The 24,807-nt window shown below is 43.0% G+C and overlaps 1 protein-coding gene across 1 annotated transcript; it reads right to left on the bottom strand.

The window, feature by feature from the left end:
- Positions 1-420: 420 nt before the first annotated feature.
- On the bottom strand, positions 421-22,818 carry LOC130119768 (keratin, type I cytoskeletal 14-like). Its single transcript, XM_056288370.1, has 8 exons — positions 22,576-22,818; positions 20,887-21,015; positions 16,676-16,758; positions 16,154-16,313; positions 14,813-14,974; positions 9,854-9,982; positions 8,485-8,705; positions 421-2,682 (listed from the first exon to the last, which is right to left on the bottom strand). The coding sequence occupies exons 1-8, from the start codon at positions 22,816-22,818 to the stop codon at positions 2,628-2,630; spliced, it is 1,182 nt and encodes a 393-aa protein (XP_056144345.1). The 3' UTR covers positions 421-2,627.
- Between the last annotated feature and the right edge of the window lie 1,989 nt (positions 22,819-24,807).

Here is a 24,807-nt window from a genome sequence, read left to right as displayed (position 1 = left end):
CAGAAAGGACCTGGAACAGTCTGGGGTTCGAACCCAGGACCTTCTTTCTGTGAGGCAACAGCGCTAACCACTGGGTCACTGTGCCTCCTAAATAATTGTTATTATTTGATGCCGTTTACTGTTCACTGAACAACTGTTAGGAGCACTTGTGTTTTCTGCAGAGGCCCTTATGAACGGGGCAATGAGGTTAAAATTGCCTGTTTTTCCTGTTTTACCGTGCTGTCAAGACTGGTTAAGCTTACCAGAACACCAACCAACCGACACCGTCACATTAATTTTACTATTGATAAGCAAATTGTGTTATATTTCACCTTACCTTGTAAGATTAGAATTTAAAAAGCAGATGAATACGATCTGCCAGGCACAATACGATGACGCAATACACAGTCACAGAATTAGACAAATGATATTAGGTATCATTAATCAATTTATTGTTCACCAAAGAAATTTACAAATGCAACCCAAGGGATTTAACTTGGTGAAATGCTCACTTTCCAAAACAAGAAACATAACTCAACATTACCAGAAAACACCAATAAGAGAGTTTTTTCCCCCATTTTCAGTTAATTTCTTCTAAACCATAGACAAAAATGGTCAAAAACAGTCAACCACAGAATGAAAAGACAAAACATTTGATTTAATTTGAAGTCATTTCATTTCAAATGTTGTCATTAAAATATTCATTTTAAAGCAATTGAGATGGTAACATTTGTCCTTTACAATCAGAATCAGAATACTTTATTCATCCCCGAGGGGAAATTGGGTATTGATTAGTCCTATGTATTGAGATGTATTTTAATCTGCACAGAGGTGTTTTGAGTACACATAGTACATGGTTATGCAGTTACTGTACGTTAGCATCACCAGTTGCCTATACTTCACTTTAATCACAATTCCCAGAACCTCTTATTAATTGCAAACACAGAAAAATTTTACTTAAAATGATTGTTCATAGCTTAACACACAGGTGGCATCAAACATGCATGAATCTGTATTTCAGTTAGGTGTTACTTAAAAGTGTAATGTACATTCATTGAAAGGCATTTGTAGCTGTATAGATTCAGATAATGTTGAATGGGACCCATCAGAAATATTTGGATTTCTGATGGTGGATACTTAGAAACCCTACTTACCCTTTCTGTCAACCTTTACAAAAGTTGATGATTTTAATCAGATGCGATTTAAATGAAACTCTGTTTTTGGGACTAAGAACAAGAAATGGCCAGCAGCATTCTAAAACACAGAACAAGATTCTCATGTGACAATTTCGTTCTCAAACTAAGAAAACACATTCTGAAAGCACCCTTGTTAAAAAGCTAACCAACCATGCTACCACCCCCACACAGCCATGGAAAATTATTTATTCTCGGTTCTATTACAATCACAGAAAACTGGATGAAAGAGTCAACAAAGAAACTGCTGATGTGTCCCGCTGGTTATTTTACAAGCATTTTGAATGATAGTAAGTTCTACATCATCTTTATTTGGCACCATGACATTCGACCTTGTGTGACCTTGAAAGGTCCAACTCCAAGCTATGACATTTCAAAAGGTTCCAAATCAAACAGCTGTTGTCAAGTCAAGTCACATTTATCCATATAAACCTAAATCACAAATTATATAGCTAATTAATGGAGAGCCATTTAATTACCATTACTGGAAGGAAGTCCCAGTAATACTAGTAGTACTACACTGGAAGGAAGTCCCACTTGTGTTTTAATTTGAGACCATGAACTTTCCCTCTAAGCGAACTTCAAAAGCCAATCTCCAGATCATGGTTCATCAGGATTTTAACTCACAAGTAGATAATTTGGTTTTTGTTACAGACCAACATTAAATCATAAATGGGGTGGGGCGTCCGGGTGGCATGGCAGTCTAGTCCGTTGCCTACCAACATGGGGATCGAGGGTTTGAATCCCCGTGTTACTATCAGCTTAGTCGGGCATCCCTGCAGACACAATTGTCACAGACACACAAGTGTCCACAGGTGGGAAGACTGATGTGGGTATGTGTTCTGGTCACTGCACTACTGCCCCCTCTGGTCAGTCGGGGGGCCTGTCCAGGGAGGAGGGGGAACTGGGGGGAATAGCGTGACCCTCCCATGTGCTACATCTCCCTGGTTGAACTCCTCATTGTCAGGTGAAAAGAAGCGGCTGGCAACTCCACGTGTCGGAGGAGGCATGTAGTAGTCTGCAGCCCTCCCCAGATCGGCAGAGGGGATGGAGCAGTGACTGGGATGGCTTGGAAGAGTGGGGTAATTGGCCGGATATTATTGGGGAGAGGAAGGGGGGGTCATATATCGGGCTTGTTAAGAACATGACCTTGGACCAAACTCAACATTACAGATTTTAGAAGGGAACAGATTCACATCACATTTTTGTCAGTGTATAATGCCAAGTAAGAACTAGATAAACAATGACACAACCCCATTACTGATACTAACAAATGATTTAACAACTTCAAGGCATGTGGTTTGTTGAGCCTGGTGCAACTTGTTTCGACTATTGTTTTCGTGTGTGTTTGGGGAAATATTAATCACAAAATTATATGTTGTCGTGTAACAGCAGTATCTATCCAGCTTTTCATCCACTCACAGGCAAATTATGTCATCTTGGTCATTAAGGTCATCAGCCATGCCCCCTACCCCTGTGGTCAGCCAGTGCTGGACACGAGGACTGGTAGCTAGAGGATAAAAGACAGACAGAATACACAGAGAATGGTCAAAAGTGAGAGAAAGGACAGATAGATATGAAAGGCAGACAAGGAAAGAAAGAGACAGATGGAGAGGGCAGAAAACATATGAATTTATTTATATTTAAACAGAAAAGAGAGGTAGAAAGTGGAAGCTGGAATCAGACATATTAATAATTTGAAAAGGAGCAAGACAGCCATAGAGCAGAGAAGGAGAGAAAAATATACAGTAAGGACAGTAAGAGGAGATGTTCTTATTGACTCAAGTTTTGGATATTTGCAGTCACTCCTGGAATGACCAATATCCCAAGAAATATATCTGAACCCTCCTCAGTTTAAAGTATTTTTCTTTTTTTAATGTGCAGTATCAAATCATGTGAATGTAAGTAAGCTAAAAGTAAATAAGTGATGCTACCTGAAACCAGTCGCTGCTGGGACCCCAGGACTTCTCTGTGCCTCTCCTGGCTCCTCTCCCTCCCTGCTGCTGACATCGACAGAGCCGCCATCTTGCACACACTGATTCGCTCCCTACTGGCTTCAGCTCCGCTGCCTGTGCTCCTGGTTGGCCACTCAATGCTGCGAATTACCCCTCCTCCTGTGCTACTGGTCCTCCCTGAACCTGAGGAGTGTCTGGTCCTTTCTCCGGTCTGGTTTCTCAGTCTGTCTGTGCTCCCAGTGTTGCTGACATAAACCCTGCCTACAGCTCCACTAATTCTATTCCCACTACCCATACAGCTGATGTTCCCTCCACTGCCTCCGCTCAGCCATCCACCACTACCACCACTGATGCTCAATCTCCTAGTGGTCACAGGACTTGGGGATCTCTTACCACTGGCCATACCACCCACTCTCACTCCACTTCCTGCACTGCTCATGTGTCCACTCGCTCCACTGAAAACTGACTTCCACTCTCCACTGCCCATGTTGCCCAAGATCCCAGGGCTTCTTATTCCTTGACTACCAGCTGCACTGCTTAGTCTTCCCCCACTACCTGAGCTACTCAGCCTGTTGCCACTCCCTACATTGGTGCCAAGCCTTCCCCCACTTCCAGCACTGCTAATCCTGTGGCCACTTGACAGACCACTCAATCTACCATCACTGCCTCCACTTGTGCTCAGTCTACCACCAATGCCAGCACTGCTCATACATCTAGTGCCCCCACAATAGACTTTCCACTCCCCACTCCCTGCACTGCTGAGTCTCCCTGCTCTGGCAGAGCTGGCTGCTCGATTCCCACCGCTCAGCCTATCTCCACTTCCCATGCTGGTTAACCTGCCATCACTGCTACCAGAAGGAAAACTTATTAGCCCAGTATTGCCCCTGTAAACTATCCACTCTCCGCTGCTGTGCCCATGGATTCTTGCTTTTCCCCCTGGTGCGGGGGTAGCCATTGCACCATTGTTAGCCTTTGCATCAGCACCAATGTCGCTGGAACTATCTGTTGTATTAGCAGCAAAACCAGCTATACTAGTTAAAGTAAAACTGTCAATTTTTCTGCCTTTATCCACAGTGTTAGCGACTGTGTCACCAAAGCTAACTTCTATATTGCTATCCATACCATCTGTTTTATCTCCTGCATTACCAGCTGTACCAGCAAAACTAGCTCCTTTAGTAACAGCTACACTACCAAAGCTTGCTGATCTATGAAACCCACCTCCACCGGCAGCAAACCAACTCCTTTTTTTCATCTCATTCATACCACTGGTTACACAGAGCCCCCACACCCCGGTGCCCATGCTGGTAATGGCAGTTTCATCCTTGTCACCAAGGCTAAGTTTCCTATACTTGCCAACTGGACTACCAACTGGACTACCAACTGGACTGTAAGGCCTGTTGTTATCTCCAATGCTAGTACTTCTAAACATCCTGCCTAAACTTCTTGGCTGCTCACTATGTCCTATACTGAATACCTCCTCTTTGTCCTCTGTGCTGGCCCTTCTATATCGAGCATCCAGACAGGTTACCCCACTTTGAGCCCCAACACTGCCTCTCATACAACCACCTTCAAGACTGATACTCAATTTAACACTACTTTCTGGGCTTGTTGGTTCAGACTCAGTGTTTGAGCTACTTGGACTGATTTTACGTCCTGCCTGGCCCGATTGAAAGCTCTCTCTGTCCTTGTCTTTCACTTGACTGGTGACCAACTCAGTCCTGTCCCCTTCCAACCATTGCTGACCTCTACTGAATGATACAGACTGATTGTCTTCTTTTGTAAAGAGAGGGTATCTTTCAACCAGGCTCACACACAAGACTGCCTCTGTAGGGCTCATGCATTGTTCTCTGTCAGCAGGGTTAACACATTCTTCTGGATCGTTTGGACTCAGAAATACATCATCTTCCACTAGACTCAAACATGTTTGTGGGTCACAGGGAAGCAACACGGAATCAGAGTCTCGGGGCATTACATATTGCTCTGGATCTACTGCACATACTTTGGAGCTTGTCAGGCTAACAGAAACTTCTGTCTCTACTGGACTTAAGCATATTTCTTGGACTACTGGACTTGAACATACTTTTTGGTTCATGGTACTCAATCTTGTGTCTGGACTCAAAATTTCTTTGGCCACAACTGACAGTTGACACTCTTCCAAGCCTACTGAACTCAGAACCACCCCAGGTTCTGTAAGATTCACAGGCATTTCTGCTTCTAACAGGGTCCTGGGGACCAAAGGTTTTCCATCTTTAACATCAACTTCAGCAGTAGCCACTTCCTGACCAGTGAGCATAACATGGTCCCCCTGTTCTTCGGTTTTTAATGGGTGTGAATTAAGGCTGCCTGAATTACTGAAAGCCTGGATTCCCCCACTGGTAGTCTCTGTTGTCGCTTCTTCCTCCTCTCTTTCCCCACTTCCTCCATTTTCTCTCATCTCTTCTCCTTCCTGTCCATTGTTCAAAGTCACTGTACTGCTGACTTTAGCTTCAATGGAGATATTCATGTCAGCATTTGAGAAAACAGATGTGGCATTTGTTGTTCTTGGGGTAAAGAATGTTTCATTCGATTTCTTCTTAATGTCTTTACTATCAGAGGTACAGTATATAGGTTGACTCTGTTCTAACTTGGGATTTATATAAGTAACCTCTTCCCACACTGCTTGCATTTTGTCTCCTTCCTCTGCTTCTTTCACTTTTTGCTCATCCTCTTCTTCCTTATTCTCCCCATCTCCATCCTTCCTGGCAACTACAGCTATTTTTAGCTTGTTGTTGGCTTCAGGAGACACACTAACAATCTCAGCCTGACTCAAGTGAACTTTGTCCACTTCAGTTTCCTTATTAATGTTAGTCTCAACTCCATGAAACATTCCAGCATGGACTTCATCCTCTTTTTGTGCAGTCTGAGCTGATTTTTCCCTCTGAGTGACTAGCTGATCTTCTCCATTATTAGTTGACACAGGGAGCACATCACGTGAGGTGCACTCTGTCCGAGTCTTGACATTCAAGGGGATATCGTCAGAGCTATACCCAACCTGCAGGGAGGCACCGGTGTCACTGTCCAGATGAATACAGCTAACTGAAGATTCACCAGCCTCTGTGCTTTTCAGTGAAGTAACATGACTTGAATTTAGCATTTCCAACTGTTCCTTACCTATAGTGTAACTGTCATTACAGATTTCAGCTTCACTCTGTCCCTCTGTCATAATCTTTTTATTTGTTTTATCTGTGTTACTGTCATCACAGATTTCAGCTTCACTCTGTCCCTCTGTCATAATCTTTTTATTTGTTTTATCTGTGTTACTGTCATCACAGATTTCAGCTTCACTCTGTCCCTCTGTCATAATCTTTTTATTTGTTTTATCTTCAATCTCACCATAATCAAGCCACATAGTCTTTCCTGTAATGACTTTGTTATCAGTTTGAGTATCTGCTGAAGCCTGTGACTCAAAAGATGCAGTCTGCTCAGTTGCATCTTTCACCTGTTGACTCCCTTTCTCCAGCTCTCTGATAGTTTGTCTACTGAGATCTGTGCTAGTGATACTAGTTGAAAATTTGATCTCTGTTTTACTGTGCACTATACTATCTTTCTTTGTATTTTCTGTGTCCAAAACTGTTTCCATGACCTCTGTAAGGAAATGTATTTTTGGTTGATTTGCATGATCACCAGCTTCATTAGTGGGTTGTGCGTTAGAACGTGTGTTGTGGTTACGTGTTACAGAGTTTGTCACCGGTTCAGTAGCCTGAGCACCAACTTTCTTGGTAGTTTGTGTTTCAACAAAAATGCTGGTTATCTCCGCTTTAGTCTGTATCTCTGGTTTAGTGGTCTGGATGGCAGCTTCCTGATCTACAGCTGGGCAGGTCTGACCTACAGAAATCACTGTGATGCTCAAATTTTTTTCTTCAGTCTTGACTTCAACTCCTCTATTATTGCCGCTCATTTCTGTAAAGTCTGTAATGGAGCTACTTCTGTCAAGCAGAGCTTGCAACTTAACCTCACTTGTGTTTCCTCTGTGGCTTTCATTGGTTGTTGACAGTAACCCACTTAGATTCCTGACATTGGCTGATGTCAAAGATGTGGCCCTTGGATGTTTGTTAGCCACTTCTCGAGTGGTGTCCACATGAACTGACCTAATGGATGTCATCATTTGTGGCATTGCTTCGGTCGCCTTGACTGCTGATATTGGGTCCACTTGGCTGATATGGTGTCTAATTATTCCAGTTTCTACCATCTTTTGTCTCTGATTCCTAATGCCCAAATACCCTCCTCTCTCGATATGGACAGTGTCGTTGAGATCAAATGCATCTGTGCTTTGGGTGACAGAATTGGTGCCCAAGATGCTGCTGAAGATAGAGCAAGACAAAGAGTCAAGTGGATAATTTAAATGAACAGCCAAAGTTAATTTCCCAAGAATAAGGACAAAATAAAGTCAGGAAACCCATTTAACTGGGTTAATGGGTTTTGACATAGCTATTCCAAGCCCTAAACTACTCACCTGTGACCTCATATTCATAGTTTACGCCAGTGTTTCCCAACCCAGTCCTCAAGGACCCCCTATCCTGCAGATTTTCATTGTAACCCTGCATAGGTAGCCCTGCTTGTACTTACTCAACCAATCATTTCATAGCACTAAGGTATGCAACATCTGACATAATTCATTGTTGATTGGTTGAATAACTACAAACGGGTATCTATTCAGGGTTGCAAAGAAAATCTGCAGGATAGGGGTTCCTTGAGAAACACTGGTTTACACATTAAGCTAATGCTAAGCTCTGGATACATTTGCCATGAAAATGCAGGGACAAGTTTCTTTCTTGCCAAGAGCACAGCTGGTTGGATCCAAATCTGATAAAATGCCAGTTACAAAGCTGTACATTTGTCAAGGTGGTATCATTTTTTACAGCAGTGTTGCTACAATCAAATACAGTTAAGAATGGGTATGACATAACTAACACTCAACACCAGAGGAAGACATAGACCACTCTTATTGTGCATTTCAAATTCTCATACAATAACTCCCAAAGTACTGTGTGGAAACACTTCTGCTGACAACACTATCATTAACCTGAAATTATGTTGTCATTTCATAACGACAAGCACATTGCTGTGCTGTAACACCTACTCTTTAAGTCTGTCATTTTATTAATAAACAGCACATTGGGTTATTAAAGTAATGTATAATGGCCAGACATTCGACCTGAACAATACTTTCTATTTTGATGCAAAATAAGGTTATTGAAAGTGTGGATTTAATACTACCTACAGTATATTACTCAAATACAGAATGCAAGTAGGAGAACTAACTGCAACAAGCCAACATCATTATCTCTGTGGCAATGAGTCTTCACTTCCACCCATACCTGTGGCTTTGTCCATTCAGCAGCTTCCTGTAGTCTTCTATTTCTGTCTCTAGTCTGGTCTTGATGTTCAGCAGGGCCTGATGCTCTGAAGACCGTTGGCCCACAGCCTGAAGCACTGAGTCTAGCTCCTCCCCCAAAGCGCCTGCTCTCTGTTGCAGACCAATCAGCTGTCTCCTGTAACCCTCTCTTAGCTCCACCTCCATGTTCTCTAGTAACATATTCTAGACAGAGAGATTATTAATCCTAAATCTATTGTTATTGGAAATGTGTTTAAAACTGTCTATTGAGAACAATGGTAGTCAAGCCTGTACCATGGAGAGCCAAGAGTATGCAAGCCAGGCAAACACTACTCCAGACTAATTTCACTGTTTAGTTCCCTTGTTAGTTAAAAATGTACTTTATTCTAAGCGACGGAAGGGTGCATAGTTCTCAAGTAAAATCCCTGCTGGCAATTATTGAATATTTTTGCCATTTTGAGCTTATTGAGAAAAGTACTGTGTGTCAAGAAAGAGAAGAATTTAAATCTAACTCAACATCAACAATCACAGCTCCATATGAAATGGCTTTGATCTACCACTTTAAGACTAATTTTAGATGGATAGATTGATAAATACAACAGTATTTTATCATGCTCTGCTTTGGCAGTATATATAATCTCTGTGACATGCCAACAAAGGACCCATTGAAATGAGCTGGTTGTCTCTATGACAGACAGCGACTGCCAGACAGACATAGCCTAAACACGGAATAGTCAAGCTCAGAGTTAAATTCCAAGTATTAAACATCAATCAGAAAGTTGTGTCAGTGCCACAATGAGTTTAAAAGTTGGATCTATACAAAACCCTATTTGAGCGGGTTTATGAACATCATTTTAAATAGGACTCAGGCCCTTAGTAACAGAGCACGGTAAAAAGTAATGATTGTAGCCAATTGTAACACACATACACAGCGTAGCAAAGGAAGTGAGATCTTTTGGTTTTTGGTAAAGGGGGAGTCAGACAGTCATCTAAAGGTTGTACATCAGAGTTCCACAAACTAAAATGCTGCATCTGAAAATGCAAAGAGTAATAACAAGGAATGCATATAATCTATGAGAAATGGCCAGAATAACAATAAGAAGAGGAAGTAAATCTGAATGTCCAATGTATGAACTTGACAAATTCATCTGTTCATTAAAAAAAGAAAAAGAAAAAAAAAGCCAAATCTGCAAAGTTGGTTTCCCAAGTTGGTTGTCAGCCTGCTTCTTTCCCATCATTAGTATGATATCAATAGAAACATGATAAGCAGAGAAAGACATGCATGAGATGGGCTGCAGAACACACACAAGATAAGTAATACCTGAAAAATCTGTAACACTGTTTGGTCTTACCTGGGACTGAAACTGGACCAGCTTCTGCTCCAAGCTGACTCTGGTCTTCTGCAGCTCACTAAACTCAGCTTGGCTGACCTTTGACACTGATGAAGAACACAGCTCATCCTTAGAACTTAGTGCCGACACCTGGAGGTCAAAACAAGTCATTCAATCAAAATCAGAAAATATTTTATTGCCATGTGCATTACATGCACTAGGAATTTAGTTTGGCGTTGTCAGTACAGAGAATAAGACAAGATAAAATAAAGTAAAATAAGTATCAATCAAGTTCAAGTTGCATTTCCATAGCGCTTTTCTAGCTGCAACAGCCACTCAAAATGTTTTGGCAGTATATATAATAAAAGTATGTGAAATATATATATGCTGGATAGCTCAGTAGGGTTTTCCTTGCCAAGAGATCGGGGGTTCAAACCCCAGTTGGGACAAGTCTCCAGTAAGAGTCTGTGGCTTAGACTCCTAATTCTATACAAGCCAGCTACCTCTGATAAGAGTGAGAGTAACATGAATAGAGTCATACCATCTCAGACAACACCTGGGTTAACAAGGTCACGTCAGGTGTTGGGGAACCAGGGCAACCTGAAGAGAAATGGGCTACTGGAACAAGACATTCATGGACAAGGGCCACAGGGGACAACAATACTGATCATGGAGGATCCCCACAAGGGTACAACACCTTTAAACTACCGGCCAATAACCTGCCTCTCCACAACATGGAAGATTCTGTCAGGGATCATAGCAGCTAAGCTAAATGCGCACATGGTTCAATACATGAGCGAAAGTCAAAAAGGAATTGGGAACAACACCAGAGGGTCTATGCATAAGCTACTGGTTGATAGAGCAGTCACTCAAGACTCTAAAACCAGACAGACGAACCTGAGCACAGCCTGGATTGACTACAAGAAAGCCCACGATTAAATGCCCCACACCTGGTTACTGGAGTGCTTAGCACTATGCAAAGCCAACAGGCCACTAATAGCCTTCATCAATCACTCAATGCAACAGTGGAAAACAACACTAGAGGCCAACTCAAAGACAATCACACAAGTAACCATCAAATGTGACATATACCAAGGTGATGCACTATCCCACTGCTGTTCTGCATAAGCCTGAACCCCCTCTATCAGATCATCACAAAGAGTGGATATGGATACAGGTTCAGAAGTAGAGTTGCCATCAGCCACCTTCTATACATGGATGACATCAAGATCTATGCCAGGAATGAGTGAGACATTGACTTGCTGATCCACCTCGCCAGAATTTACAGCGACTGCATCAGGATGTCATTCAGACTGGACAAGTGCAGTCAAATAGTGGCAAAAAGAGGAAAGGTGGTGAGCTCTGAAGGGGTTGAATTACCAGATGGCAAGATAACAGACATACAGTACAATACCTGGGTATTCCACAGGCAAATTGAAACCACGAAGAGGCAGCAAGGAGGTCACCTATATCCAAATACCTCCAGAGAATGAGGCAGGTCCTAAGGATCCAGGTCAATGGGTAGAATAAGATCCAAGCCATCAACACATATGCCCTACCAGTCATCAGATACCCAGCTGGAATAATAAGCTGGCCAAAGGAGGGGATAAAGGCCACAGATATCAGGACATGGAAACTCCTCACAATGCATGGATGGTTCCACCTGAAGTCCAGCAGCCTGAGACTGTATGAGTGTGAGTATCAGGGCCACTATCAAGGGTGAAAAAAGGAACACTCATAAGTACATCAGACAGAGCCCCCCCCCCCCATGATGAACTGCTGAGGGAGTACCTCTGGCAGCAGAAAACAGAGAGTGCAGAGGAAGAACAAGAGGTGGTATCATGAAAAGTCAAGCCCCTCCATGGGACGTACGATTGACAGATGGAAGATGTAGCTGATAGAAAAAGCTGGACTGAATGACAGCACAGAGGTTCTGATCATAGCAGCACAAGAACAGGAACTCAGGACCAGATCAACTGAGGCAAGGGTCTACCACACCAGACAAAACCCAAGATGCAAGCTATGCGAAGACGCCCCTGAGACTGTCCAGCACTTAGTAGCAGGGTGTAAAATGCTCGCTTGGGATGTGTACACTTAAAGGCATAACCAAGTGGCTGGGATAGTGTACAGGAATGTAGCGCTATCTATCCGTTTTAACTGTCAAGGACAACGCTCCTGAGTTCTCTATACAACTCAGTATCCAATAAACTATTGAAGTATGCTTACTTCGCTTCTTATGTGTTTAAAGTATGTTCTAAAGGCTCTAAATGTCTTACAGTGTCATCTGGTAACTCCAACTAAAAAGGTTGACTACCCCTTTAAGGCGCTTAAATATGGCATATGACCCCTTTAAGGCAATCTAACATGGTCTAGACACCTCAATGTGTCACCGAGTAACTTATATTAAAACGGTGGACTAGCCCTTTAAGGTTCTAAAATATGGTGTATTAGCCCTTTAAGGTTATATACTATGGTCTACTTATCTCTGGGTGTCATGAGGTTACTTCCAGTAAAAAGGTGGACTAGCCCTTTATGGTTGTCTCAACATGTCACTTACCATAGCCTAGACACCACAGGAATAAACCCACATGAATAATCCACACTCACACAGGTACATAGAATTATATATAAAAATGTATTATGAGTAATAATTATTAGAATGAATGAAAGTAATAAGCCTCAGTGGCTAACAAGCATCTGCATTCATATACACACAAATGAATCAGACCAACACATTAGCATACAGCTCAACAACCCTATAACTAAGCCGGCAATAAAAATAAAAGAAAGTCAACCCCCAGTTGCAGGCCTGTTTCTTTATCGGGTATGTTGGGGCCCTAAACCGCCCTCTTCGCTCCCCTTGGGAGCCCGCACATCCAGCTTGAACTCACAAAGAAAGAATGCTCCTCTTCGTCTCGCGCTTCCCGCCGCAGGGCAGCAGCGAACGTCAGGCAGGCAGCCCTCCTAGCTAACTGGCTAGTTAGCTGTTAGCACCGTTAGCCTCGGTAGCACAACACGGCAACAGACGACTCCTTCCGCGCTCCTCGATGGTCGCATGAACACAACACTACACTGTAACTGATAACGTTACTTCGCTAAACTAGAAGACGGCCCGACTCACTGTGGGGCAAGCCCCTTACCGCATCCAGTCCATTCGCCCGTCTAGCTGTGCTAGCAACGAACACCGACTGGCTAGCTTGCTCCGTAACGTCACTGGGTCCACATATGGGACTGACGAGTAGTCAGTTTGTCTCCCCAGTCCACACAAACAGTTCCCGGGATGGGTCTCGGTCAGACACCCGCACTGTTCACTAAACTTCAATTACATTTCTCTTACCGCAAAATAGCATATAACAACTCGACATCAAACTGTTCCGTTTTGCTCACACAAGGGACGAGTGACCTCCTTTCTCTCCCAGTTCAGTCTGCTCGCGCTGACGTTCCCCGCTGCCCTCTCAACCAATCACATTCAAGGTAAGTTATTCTCTACACAGCCAACCAATCACAACAATGGTAAGTTTTCAACTATAAAAGTAAATGCATTTCACATTGGTAAACAACTGTTTTGCAGAACAATATCAACAATATTATATATTCATACTCAAAAGGTAAACAAAATATCTAAGGCCTATAATTTAACCACAGGGTTACAGGAATATCTGTACTGAATACAGACTGGAAGTCCTCAAGTCCAAATGGGAGACACAGCCAAAGGTGGTTGAGAATGGCAGAGCTAAGATCCTGTGGGACTTCAAGTTCCAGACTGACAAGCAGGTGCTGGATAACCAACCAGACATTGTGGTGGTCGATGGCAACATCAGGAAGAAAGATCACGGGAAGGTACAGAAATATTCCAAGGGCTGAGGGAAGAACTAGGTTGGATATGGAAGGTGAAATCCACAGTAATCCCAGTGGTAACAGGAGAACTAAGAGCTGTGACCCCCAAACTGGGAGAGTGGCTTCAGCAGATTCACGGAACAACATCTGAGGTCTCTGTCAAGAAGAATGCGGTCCTAGGGACAGCTAAGATACTGCACAGAACCATCAAACTCCCAGGCCTCTGGTAGAGGACCTGTGCTTGAGGAAGACACACCACCTGAAAAAGGGTGAGAGGAATATATATAAATCTCATCTACAAAAAATAGAAATGTCAAAAAGTAAGTAGTAAGTCCATCAGTGAGGGGCTATTGATTAGTCTGACTGAAACAGGGAAGAGTTAGGTGCATTATCTGCTATTTGCGCTGGGTACAAGTGCAGTACAAGTTGATTAATTTCCTGTTTTTCCTGATTAGAATTTTTCTGGCACTGCCTACAAATGTATTCAGGTTCTGTGGTGCTTTCTCCTACTTGCATTTTAAACTTGTTTAATCTTGTGGATGTTAGATGCTGTGCACATAAAACTCCTTAAATTTCACATGCAAACAAAACCTCTTTTTGATCCCTTCCATTTCTGATTTATTTGCACATTTCAATAGTTACTTTCTAGCAGGACTTTCCAAGGGAAGATAAGATGGCACACAGAATTTTATGTCCTCACCATAGCAGCCAAAAGCTGAAGAATGAGGATGCAAACTAGAAGTTCCATTTTTTTGCCAACCAGTAGATATGACAGACTCTGCTCACAGAAGACGCCACTGCAATTACCACATATTACCTACCGTAGGTGGTCATAAGTAAATAAAAAATACAGTCTTCAGGATTGTACATTTGATTCTTTGAAGGCCAAGGGAAGCATCCTTGGTCACTGAACAAACACTGGTTCTCTTTGTCACATTATCTACTACTTGGTGAAAAAGGACAATTTTTTAAAATGTTGTCATGTTCAAGTACGTAGCAAAGTGAACATAAATGGAGTTGTGTACTGTGCACAGAGTTCAGTACACAAAGAAGTTACTTTGCTTGACTCTAGACTCTGTCTTGCATGTAACACTCGCACTGGTCTTGTTAATCGTTTAAGTGAAGTTATATCATACAATGCACCTTGGTGTTGAACCAGTCAATGGTGTTGGTCTGGCTCTCTGTGACCAGCGTTATGCAATTCTGCCTGAGATCCTCCAGCTGCTGATTCAGACTGGATGACTCAGTGCACTGCATTTCCACAGCAAATCCCCATGACAAATGGGCCAAGCGCTCCTTTACATCCTAGATATTGAGACAAGCAGGCAGTGAAAATGATGGAAAGACGGGCAGACAGACAGACAGACAGACAGACAGACAGACAGACAGACAGACAGACAGACAGACAGACAGACAGACAGACAGACAGACATAAGTCCAAAAAGATGAATTAACTTTCTTTATATATAGTTGTGTGGGGCCAGATGTCAAGATGATAAGAAAAGTTGGAGGTCTGGGGAAGTTTCATCTCAATCTTTTGTCATTTCTTCTCTGCTAGATTCCAGTGGCAACATTCTGATTGGCTGCACTGGCCTGTCAACCGCTGGCACTTTGAAATCTTGTCACAGGATTTCAAATGGCGAGACTGCTCACAGCTGGCCTCATGCTCAACCATGATTTGTCAACATTTTACATTTTCTCCTGTTCCCTTTTTATGAAACAAGTGAAGGAGTTCAACAGTGTGTAAACACTTGCGCTATCCAGGTAAATGTTGCTTTACCCATTGCTTTAGAAATGCAGGTTTGCTGCACAACAGTTTATAGAAAATAAACATAAAGGACTGGAAAAACAATAAAACCAAGGATTTAAAGGAAAAGTCACTACTACCTCAAAAGGTAAACAATAAAAAATATAGTGAAATGAAAGCATAAAATGTTTTTGGATGGGGCGTCCAGGTAGCAGAGCGGTGTATTCCGTTGCCTACCAACACAGGGATTGTCGGTTCGAATCCCCGTGTTACCTTCAGCTTGGTCAGGCGTCCCTACAGACACAACTGGCCGTGTCTGCAGGTGGGAAGCTGGATGTGGGTATGTGTCCAGGTCGCTGCACTAGCGCCTCCTCTGGTAGGTCGGGGCACCTGTTTGAGGGGAGGGGGACCTGGGAGGAATAGCATGACCCTCCCACATGCTACGTCCCCCTGGTGAAACTCCTCACTGTCAGGTGCAAAGAAGTGGCTGGTGACTCCACATGTATGGGAGGATGCATGTGGTAGTCTGCAACCCTCCCTGGATTGGCAGAGGGGGTGGAGCAGCGACCGGGAATGCTCGGAAGAGCGGGGTAATTGGCTGAATAAAATTGGAGAGAAAAAGGGGGAAAAAACTAATAATAATAGTAAAATAACATGAAAAATTATAGCGAAAGAATAACTAAACATTCATGGTATGAGGTGAAAGCTGGGGGGGGGGCTGGTGTTGAATGTTGTACCTGCTGGTGTTGTCTGTGGAGCCTGTTGAGCTCCTCTGTGTGGGAGGCCAGAAGAAGATGGAGATCAGGTAGTCTATGGAGGCTCAGCTCCTCCTTTATTAGCTTCGCATCCCTCAGGTCTGCCTCCCAGCATTTCTGCTGCTTCTGTACCTGCTCACACCTGGACACAGTGGGACAGCCAGGCGCTCCTTACTGAAAACATGTTGGGTTTGTACATGAGTGAGTGTGTGTTTGGATGTGTATACAGACTTGTGCGTGTATCAGTGCTTGTGCGTGTGTGAGACACTCTTCCATGTTTGAGTGTATAAAATGTTTGCAGATGTGTTTACACCCACCTCGAACCCTGGAAAAAAATATCATCAGCAACTCTCAATCACTCCATCTTTGGTGTGGGGGGACGGGTGTGAATGCGTGAATACATGTATGCATGCTTTAATTTCTTATAGCCATGTTTCATGTATGCATGTCTGCATGTGAATGTGAGCATGCATGTGTGTTGTGTTCATCAGAAAAGGGGCTAACTTGACATTGAGATCAAAGACGTCCAATTCTGCATTGACCAACTCCAGCTTCACCTGGGCCTGGTCCGACAGACAGTCACTGATCTATGGGGGATTGTGCAAAGGAGAAAGAAGGTGTTAGAGACAAATCATGACAGTTGTAAGTGTTGTAATGAATCATCTTCTGATGCTAAGCTAGAGCATATCATCAGTGATGTAACCTGAGGTCCTCAAGTGCTTCAGGTCTTTCAACATGTATTAGCAGTCCCTGGCTGTCAAAGATACGTGGCAGATGGATACCCAGAGATGGACCACGAATGGAAAGAGAAGGGGGGGATAGAGGGTCTTCTTCTTCTTCTTCTTTTGGCTTATTCCCCATTTCTCAAGGGTCAACACAGCATTCTCTACAGTTTCCATCGGTACCCTGTGAGGGCACAGCCCCAATGGCGGCCATCGTCAACCCAGGCCCCGACCGATCCGGTATGGAGCCACGACCGATCCAGTATGGTCTTGTCAATCCTCATAATGATTTGACAAAAAATTTTACATCAGATGCCCTTGCTGACACAGGCACTAACCCTATGGGCAGGCACACAGGTAAAGTGCTGGATGCCATCCCAGTATTCATGGACTTGTGCCCATGCCTATCACAAGGAATAGAGGGTAAAAAAAAAGGAGATAAAGAGATTTCCCCCTTTGAATTTCTTTTTAAAGAGGGGGAAAAGGCTTTTGACAAGTATTTATATTGCATGAAAAAGGAACCACTCCCCTTCATCCTATAACATCCTGTGCAATGGGTAAAATGCATTCCTATCATTATCATTATTATTCACATTGTTGTGCAGTTCCTCTTAGAATAGCTCACTCCACCTGCTGAGTAGAAGGTGGAATGATTATCTGAAAAACTCATTCATAAACACCACGGGCTTAGTATTGTCATGACATGTCATTATGGCTGATTATCCCTGAGCACTGTGATATTTGAATTAAATGACAGCTTGAATGCTGATTAGTTAAAGCCTGTCTGGCTTTAAACAAATAAATGTACCACTCAATGAATGTAGACTCATCTGCCCTCTAAAAAACACATACCAAAGTATGACATCCAGACTAGTTCAAACCAGTCTGACCGACCAAATGTTACCTCAGCGTCTTTCTTTTCAAGCAGTTGTGGTCTGAGGCACTGGCGTAACATATTTATTATGGGCCCTGGTGCAAGCAACCCTCGTAGACCCACACCATCACCACCATAGGTGGGTTTAGTAAGTAATTTTAGTAATTTATTTATATAGCACCTTTCACAGATATACAATCACAAAGTGCTTCACAGCATAAAATATAACAAATAAAATAGAAATATCAAAGTAACAGACAAAGTTTACACAGATTAGTTATTGTAAAGGTCAGTACGTCAAAGATTGGCTACACTTCAGAACCACGAAGAGCGGACACACCACGAACAGAGTTCGGAAACCTAAACAGACGGTCTCTAAATCAAATCAGTCGACATTGGACTAGGACAATGCATGCAGAAATATTGACGGGCCCTCCCTAGCGACGGGCCCTGGTGCCACTGCACCGGCTGCACCACCTATATTTACACCAGTGGTCTGAGGTTAATGTTAGGCCTGGTTTTAAACCCAGACCTATTGCAGAAGCCTTCTTTTTTTTATTAATTTTTCATGATACAAACCGTTGGTTTCAGACAAGCAATCTGATGGGTCAAAGGCACACTGCAACTGGGAAGACACTGGGCCTGAAGGAAGTTCTGGCAAACTATCCAGCTGCTGATGCTGCATCAATCGGCCTGTCAATCTCCCTCTCTATCCTACCCTCACTTGTGAACAAGACCCCAAGATACTTGAACTCATTCACTTGAGCACTTCAGGCAACACCTCATCCCCAACCTGGAGGGAGCAATCCACCATTTTCCAGTAGACAACTATGGTTTCAGAATTGGAGGTGCTGATTCTCATCCCAACCATTTCACACTCAGCTGCAAACCGCCCCAGTGTGCGCTGGAGGTTGCGTTCTGATGAAGCCAACAAAACCACATCATCTGCAAAGAGCAGGGATGTAATTCTGAAGTTCTCAAAATGGACACACTCCTCACCTTGGCTACGCCTTGAGATCCTGTCCATGAATATCACAAACAGAATCGGAGACAAGGGACAACCTTGGCGGAGTCCGACATCCACAGAAAACATGTTTGACTTTGTCCTGAGAATGCGGACACAGCTCTCATTTTGGTTACACAAGGACCAGATGGCTTGTAGCAATTGCCCTGGTACCCTATACTCCCACAGTACCCCCCACAGGGTGCCCCGGGGTATACGGTCATAAGCCTTCTCCAAGTCCACAAAACACATGTAGACTGGCTGGTCAAACTCCCATGCCCCCTTAGCACTTTAGCAAGCGTAAAGAGTTGGTCCGTTGTTACATGGCCAAGACGGAATATGCATTGTTCCTCCTGGATATGAGGTTCAACAATTGGTCAGAACCTCCTTACCAGCTCCCTAGAGTAGACTTTTCCAGGGAGGCTGAGCAATATGATGCCCTGATAATTGGAGCACACCCTCCAGTCCCCCTTTATGAATATGGGAACCACCGCAATAGTCTGCCACTCCACAGGTACTGTCACCGACCTCCACACAACACTGAAGAGCCTTCCTTCTGCCTTCCTTCAGTTCTCTTGTCAGTATAATCCATCCATCCATTCATTATCCCACCTGCATATCCTGCTCTCAGGATTGCAGGGATGCTGGAGCCTATCCCTGCAGTCATTGGACGGCAGGCAGGGAGTGCTATTCTGCCGACGAGATTATAGCGTTATTGACTATTGCAAACTGTTCTCTTTTCGCATGTCTTTTCTCTCTCTCTGAATGATGTCTTCTCCTTTCTCTTCTTGTGTGTGTGTGAACGGTGTGACATGAGTCTTCCTTGTGTGTACGTGCAGTCTGTCCTCCTCCCAGATCTCCATGGTGATGGTGGTCACCACCTGAATGTTGAATATTATATCCTACTGTCCCTCAGACGTGTGACTAATTTTTTTTTCCTACATGGTGATTGCGGTTGTGTGGCTTGAGTCCTGGACTGTTATGGTTGCATCTGGACACTGCTTGGTATCCTCCTTATCATATATTTTATAATTCCATTATAATTCCATTATCCTCTTTCAATGTTGTATTCTGTAAATTTTGTAAACACAACATCCATTGCACATTGTCCGTCTTGGGAGAGAGATCTCTCCTCTCTCACTGAGGTGTCTTCCTATTTTTTTCTCCCTGTTAAAGGGTTTTATTTGTTTATTTATTATTTTTTTAGGGAGTTGTTTCTTATCTGATGTGAGGGTCAAAGGTCAGGGTGTTGTGTTAAAAAAAAGCCCACTGAGGCAAATTTGTGATTTGTGATAATGTGCTATACACATAAAATTGACTTGATGTTAATGCCTTCTGAGCCTCTTCCACCTGACTAATCCTTGTCCTGCACCTCTCATTATCACTCACATGTTACCCATCAGGATTAATCACTGAACCACATCTAAGCCTGCGCTTTCATTACCTCTGGGCTATATTGCCAAGTCGCTCTTGTCATGTCTAGCCCTGCTAGCAGCAATTTACCTTGCCTAGTCTTCAGTTTTGATCAAGGCAACAACTGACATGCTAGCTTTGTCTGTTCTGCTTTATTTATGTATTCTCACCAATATTGCCAAGTCAAGACCTTTTCAATTTTTGACCTACTACACAGCTCAGACTTGTTTGTCTGGACCTGAGTCCCAACTCGAACCATGTCAGCATATTGAATGTGGTGCTGTCTTTAAAATGGTTATGTTACTCAGCAGGAGTTTTCAGAATTCATCTTGTTTTCTATGCTTCACTTTTAAGTCTATTAGTTCAGCTGGTATTGCTCTATTCATATAATCCTATATACCTTCCATCTATAACTTTAATATACGTCATATTTTAGCTGGTTTGTGATTGTTAGGTCTTGCTTTTTGCACTCTGTACAGAAATACACCATATATACTGTATTGCCAACTAAGCTATTTAAATATTATTTTGTACCAAAGAAATACTCTTCTAGATACTGTATGATACTCTCAAGTTTATTTTGTTTTTGACATTAAAACATGTTTATGTTCTTGCATCATTATGTTAAACATCATATAGACAATTTCTCATATGTGCAAACTTACTTGGCTTTCAACACACCTGAACATAGTCTTGAACTGACCTGTGCCTGCAGCATGTCAACAGTCTTCAGATGTCTGTCCAGCTCCCTGAGGTCACTGGGACACTTCCTGTCCAGCAGTTCCTGGATCTGCTTCTCCAGCTTCTCATTGGCTTCCTCCAAGGAATGGACCTATGTCCAACCAATCACAAGTCCAACATTCTATCCATTTTTCTATGATCAGGATTTGTTTTGTGAATAAAATATTTCCAAATTGTCAGTTTTGTTTTTATTTCCTTTTTTATGATAAAGGTTAGACTCTGGCTTTTATCCAACTTTTTTCAGATGGCAATCAGTTATTAATTATCCACATTGCATTTACAGTTGATACTAAAAATGTGTCTCTGATACCTAAATAGAAATTACCATGACTCTCCCCAAGTCCAATATGAAAATGAGCTCTGCTCAAAACAAAACTGTACATTATTTCCCTTTCACTGAAATTATGAGGAATCCAATTTTTTGGAGTAACGAGGCCACAAAAATGCTTTGGTGAAATAGTTCCACTTACAGTTAAACTTGGAGTAAGAATGTGACTCAAACCACCGGCTGAGGTGATTTAAAATACCAAATCGTCCCCAATTGATCCCTGACATTTTATGTTGGACAGTAGGATAAATTGTATTGCTACCTAATCACCCAGAACACATTTTAATGTCAAAAGTAAATAGGGTCATACAGTGATTTCTTACAGCTGAATTGGATAAGAAGCCAGGCCAAGCCATGCTGCTATGTTTGGATGGTTGTTTATTATTTACATAAATGTTTCTAAATGCTACAGCAAAGTTTTGAGTGAATGCACCGCTGACAAAAAAAAGAAAAAAAAGGGGGGGACTACTCCCCACTACTAAACATTATTGCTTACCTATGGGTTTTCACAGAAATAGTTTAGCCTTTCAGCATGACTCTACAGTTAAGACAGTAAGGGAAGTTACTGAGGGACACAAACTGGGGCAGTTTAAGTATGAGACTGGATTTATCTGAGCCAAAGGTGTGTACACTGGTATTTACCAAGTGATGGACAGAAATAAACAGCACAGTTAAATGCTGTGGCATACAATATATACCCCCTGTAATGCAGCACCCCCAAGTATCGGGAGCCTGTGGTGATGTCACTACTTTTCAAATTTACCAGTTTAATTTTTTGTCACGATTGAAATGCCTGACTTGTCGATCTTGCATTGGGCGCTGCAGGCTACTCCAGTGATCAGAAGGCACAAACAATGCTTATCATACGTTGTCAGGATTTACATTGATTAGAAGTGCATGTATAGTGTAGTGTTTACTATTTTCTTTGGACTCAGATAATTTTAGAGAGGCAGTATACAATTTGTCTCTTCTGCAAACACAGTACAATTAATGGTTGGAAACATAGGAACTAAATCAAACTTTGAATCAGTTCATCTGGATACAACATTTATTGACGGATACATTTCATCACTCAAGTGGTGAAATGTTTAATGGCAGATACGTTTCATCACTCGAGTGGTGAAATGTATCTGTCAGTAAACTTTGTATCCAGATGAGCTGATTCAACCTTCTTTGATTTTCTTACCTGAATTGTTGAGCATGCATCTAGACATAGGAACTAAATGTTTCACAAACCGCTTGGCAATACAGTAAAACCATAGCAGGATGACTTGTTATACAAGGCATGTGATATTTATCCCTAGACTTGTTTCTGTCTCCTACCTGGTCCATGTATAAAGCCAGCCTCCTGTTAAGCTCTTGCAGCGTGAGCTCGCTGGTTCCTGGGGGCTTGGAGAAACTCCTGCTGTTTGCTGGGACAGCAGCAGAGGCAAAGTGCATGGAGATGTAGGGTCCATTTCCATGTTGACCTCTTGTTACGCCATCACCGTAAACCCTGCCACAGCCTGCTGTCCTTCCCAGAGCTGTCTGCAAGGCCCCTTTGGCACGCAGCATAGACCACGGCATGACCCCCCTCTTAGAAACTGCCTTATTTTGTTATTGTTCCTGGCATTGTCTTTGGTCTTTCCAAAAAATACAAATGCTCTGTGAAAAACACTACGACTCAAAAATATTGCTTTTTTTTTCCAGAAAAAAATATATGCACTACTCAGAGTGCAAAGCTAGCCTTTGGTTGGGTTTTCAGAGACTACCTCATTCCACTGACACACTTATCTCATGTTCTGGACAAGAGCGCTAAGGTATTTTGTCTAAATTTGTCAATGTAATTTCATCATTCAGCCAGCTCAGTCACCTCTGGACGAGCTAAAGCGTCTGACTTCTTCAAGATCAGGAGTTAAAACTACTCATCTCCCAAAGGGTGTGTGACAGGTGGGGTGTGGTTTGGGCACTGGTTTGAAGGCATTGGTTCACTTGGGCAATAGGGAACACCTGTTTACAATTTATCTCTCTGCTAATATATTTTAGCGGGCAGATAAGCCAGGGGAATCATTAACATATGCATGTTTGTGCAGTTTAACTCTGTGGAGAAATTTAAGATGTTGCCTGTTGCCCAGAAAGAGAGATTTTTTTTCTTTCTATCATTGGGGACTGCCTATGAAAAGGGAATTCGAATTGAGTGCTGGTCCTCTGATGTATTGTGCTATAAATACTCCTTCCTGTTTCCAGTGTGTCCTTCCACTACAGTCGGTGTACATTATCGAAGAGCAGTTCAGTGTAAGCAGGGGCGGATCTACAGGGTGGCAAGGGGTGGCAGCTGCCACCTCTGGGACACAGTCTTGCCACCCCTTTGCCACCTCAGGAAAAAATCTCTAGATCCACTACTGAGTGTAAGTGTCTCTGTGAATTGATATAAGCCATGGGGTTGTCTTAACCTTTAATGCAGTCAAGTCAATTCAGTTTGCCCGATATCACAAATACAAATTATGCACAAATGCCGTGACATTTAAAACAGGTTGAGGCAAGATGTGGAGTCCTACCCACCAAAAGCATAAAAACCCTGTAATAATTAAAACTATTCAGGTTTTCACTTGCATGGAACACACAAAGCCAGAAACGTAATCCTTTTTATAATCCTGTAATCCTTTTATAATCCTTTTATTCTATCCTCACCTGACGAGTCAGTACCTAGACAGATACCTAACGTATAATTGATCCAATAGAGTCTTGAGGCTTGGATAAGTTTGGGTTCCTTATTAGTTTCCTTGTTTTTTTCCAGATTTTACATATATATATATATATATATATATATATATATATATATATATATATATATATATATATATATATATTGAAGCGAATTCGGGGAACAACGCGACCACAGGGACTGCCGCGGCCGGGAAGCGAACCCGTATCGCCCGCAACGCAGGAGACATCGCTAACCGCTCGACTAAAGGGTCAGACCCGCCAACCAGCGGCCAGCGTGTCTACTTATCCATGCACGTTACACTACCCCCCTCCTTCGGGAAGCGCCTCCCCGCGCTTAAGCATATCAGCTCCTTCACTTCCGATGGCCTTACGGTCGCCCCATCCCACTTCTGACACCAATGTAGCGAATTCGGCGGGGGACAACGCAACCACAGGAACTGCCGCGGCCGGGAAGCGAACCCGTATCGCCCGCACCGCAGGAGACATCGCTAACCGCTCGACTAAAGGGTCAGACCCGCCAGCCAGCGGCCAGCGTGTCTACTTATCCATGCACGTTACAATATACTATGTCACAGCCTCTCGCCCTTGACATCAAAGCGTTCGCCCCTGACACCCCCCCCGTCACAGCCTCTCTCCCTTGACTTCAAAGCAATCAGCCTCTCGCCCTTGACATCAAAGCGTTCGCCCCTGACACCAGCTGGCCATCAAAGCAGTCAGCCGCTCTCCCTTGACATCAACGCGATCATCACCCTTAAAAAGCCTCCACTGTGGTCCAGTCTTCGCTGGAACGTCCCCTTTCATGGACTCCTGCTCTACCCCTGAGATCGGTTACTTCAATAAAGACTTGAT

This window comes from Lampris incognitus, chromosome 10 (genome assembly GCF_029633865.1).
Source record: "Lampris incognitus isolate fLamInc1 chromosome 10, fLamInc1.hap2, whole genome shotgun sequence".
Taxonomy (NCBI): Eukaryota; Metazoa; Chordata; class Actinopteri; order Lampriformes; family Lampridae; genus Lampris; species Lampris incognitus.
This window is presented reverse-complemented; position numbering and strand designations above follow the sequence as displayed.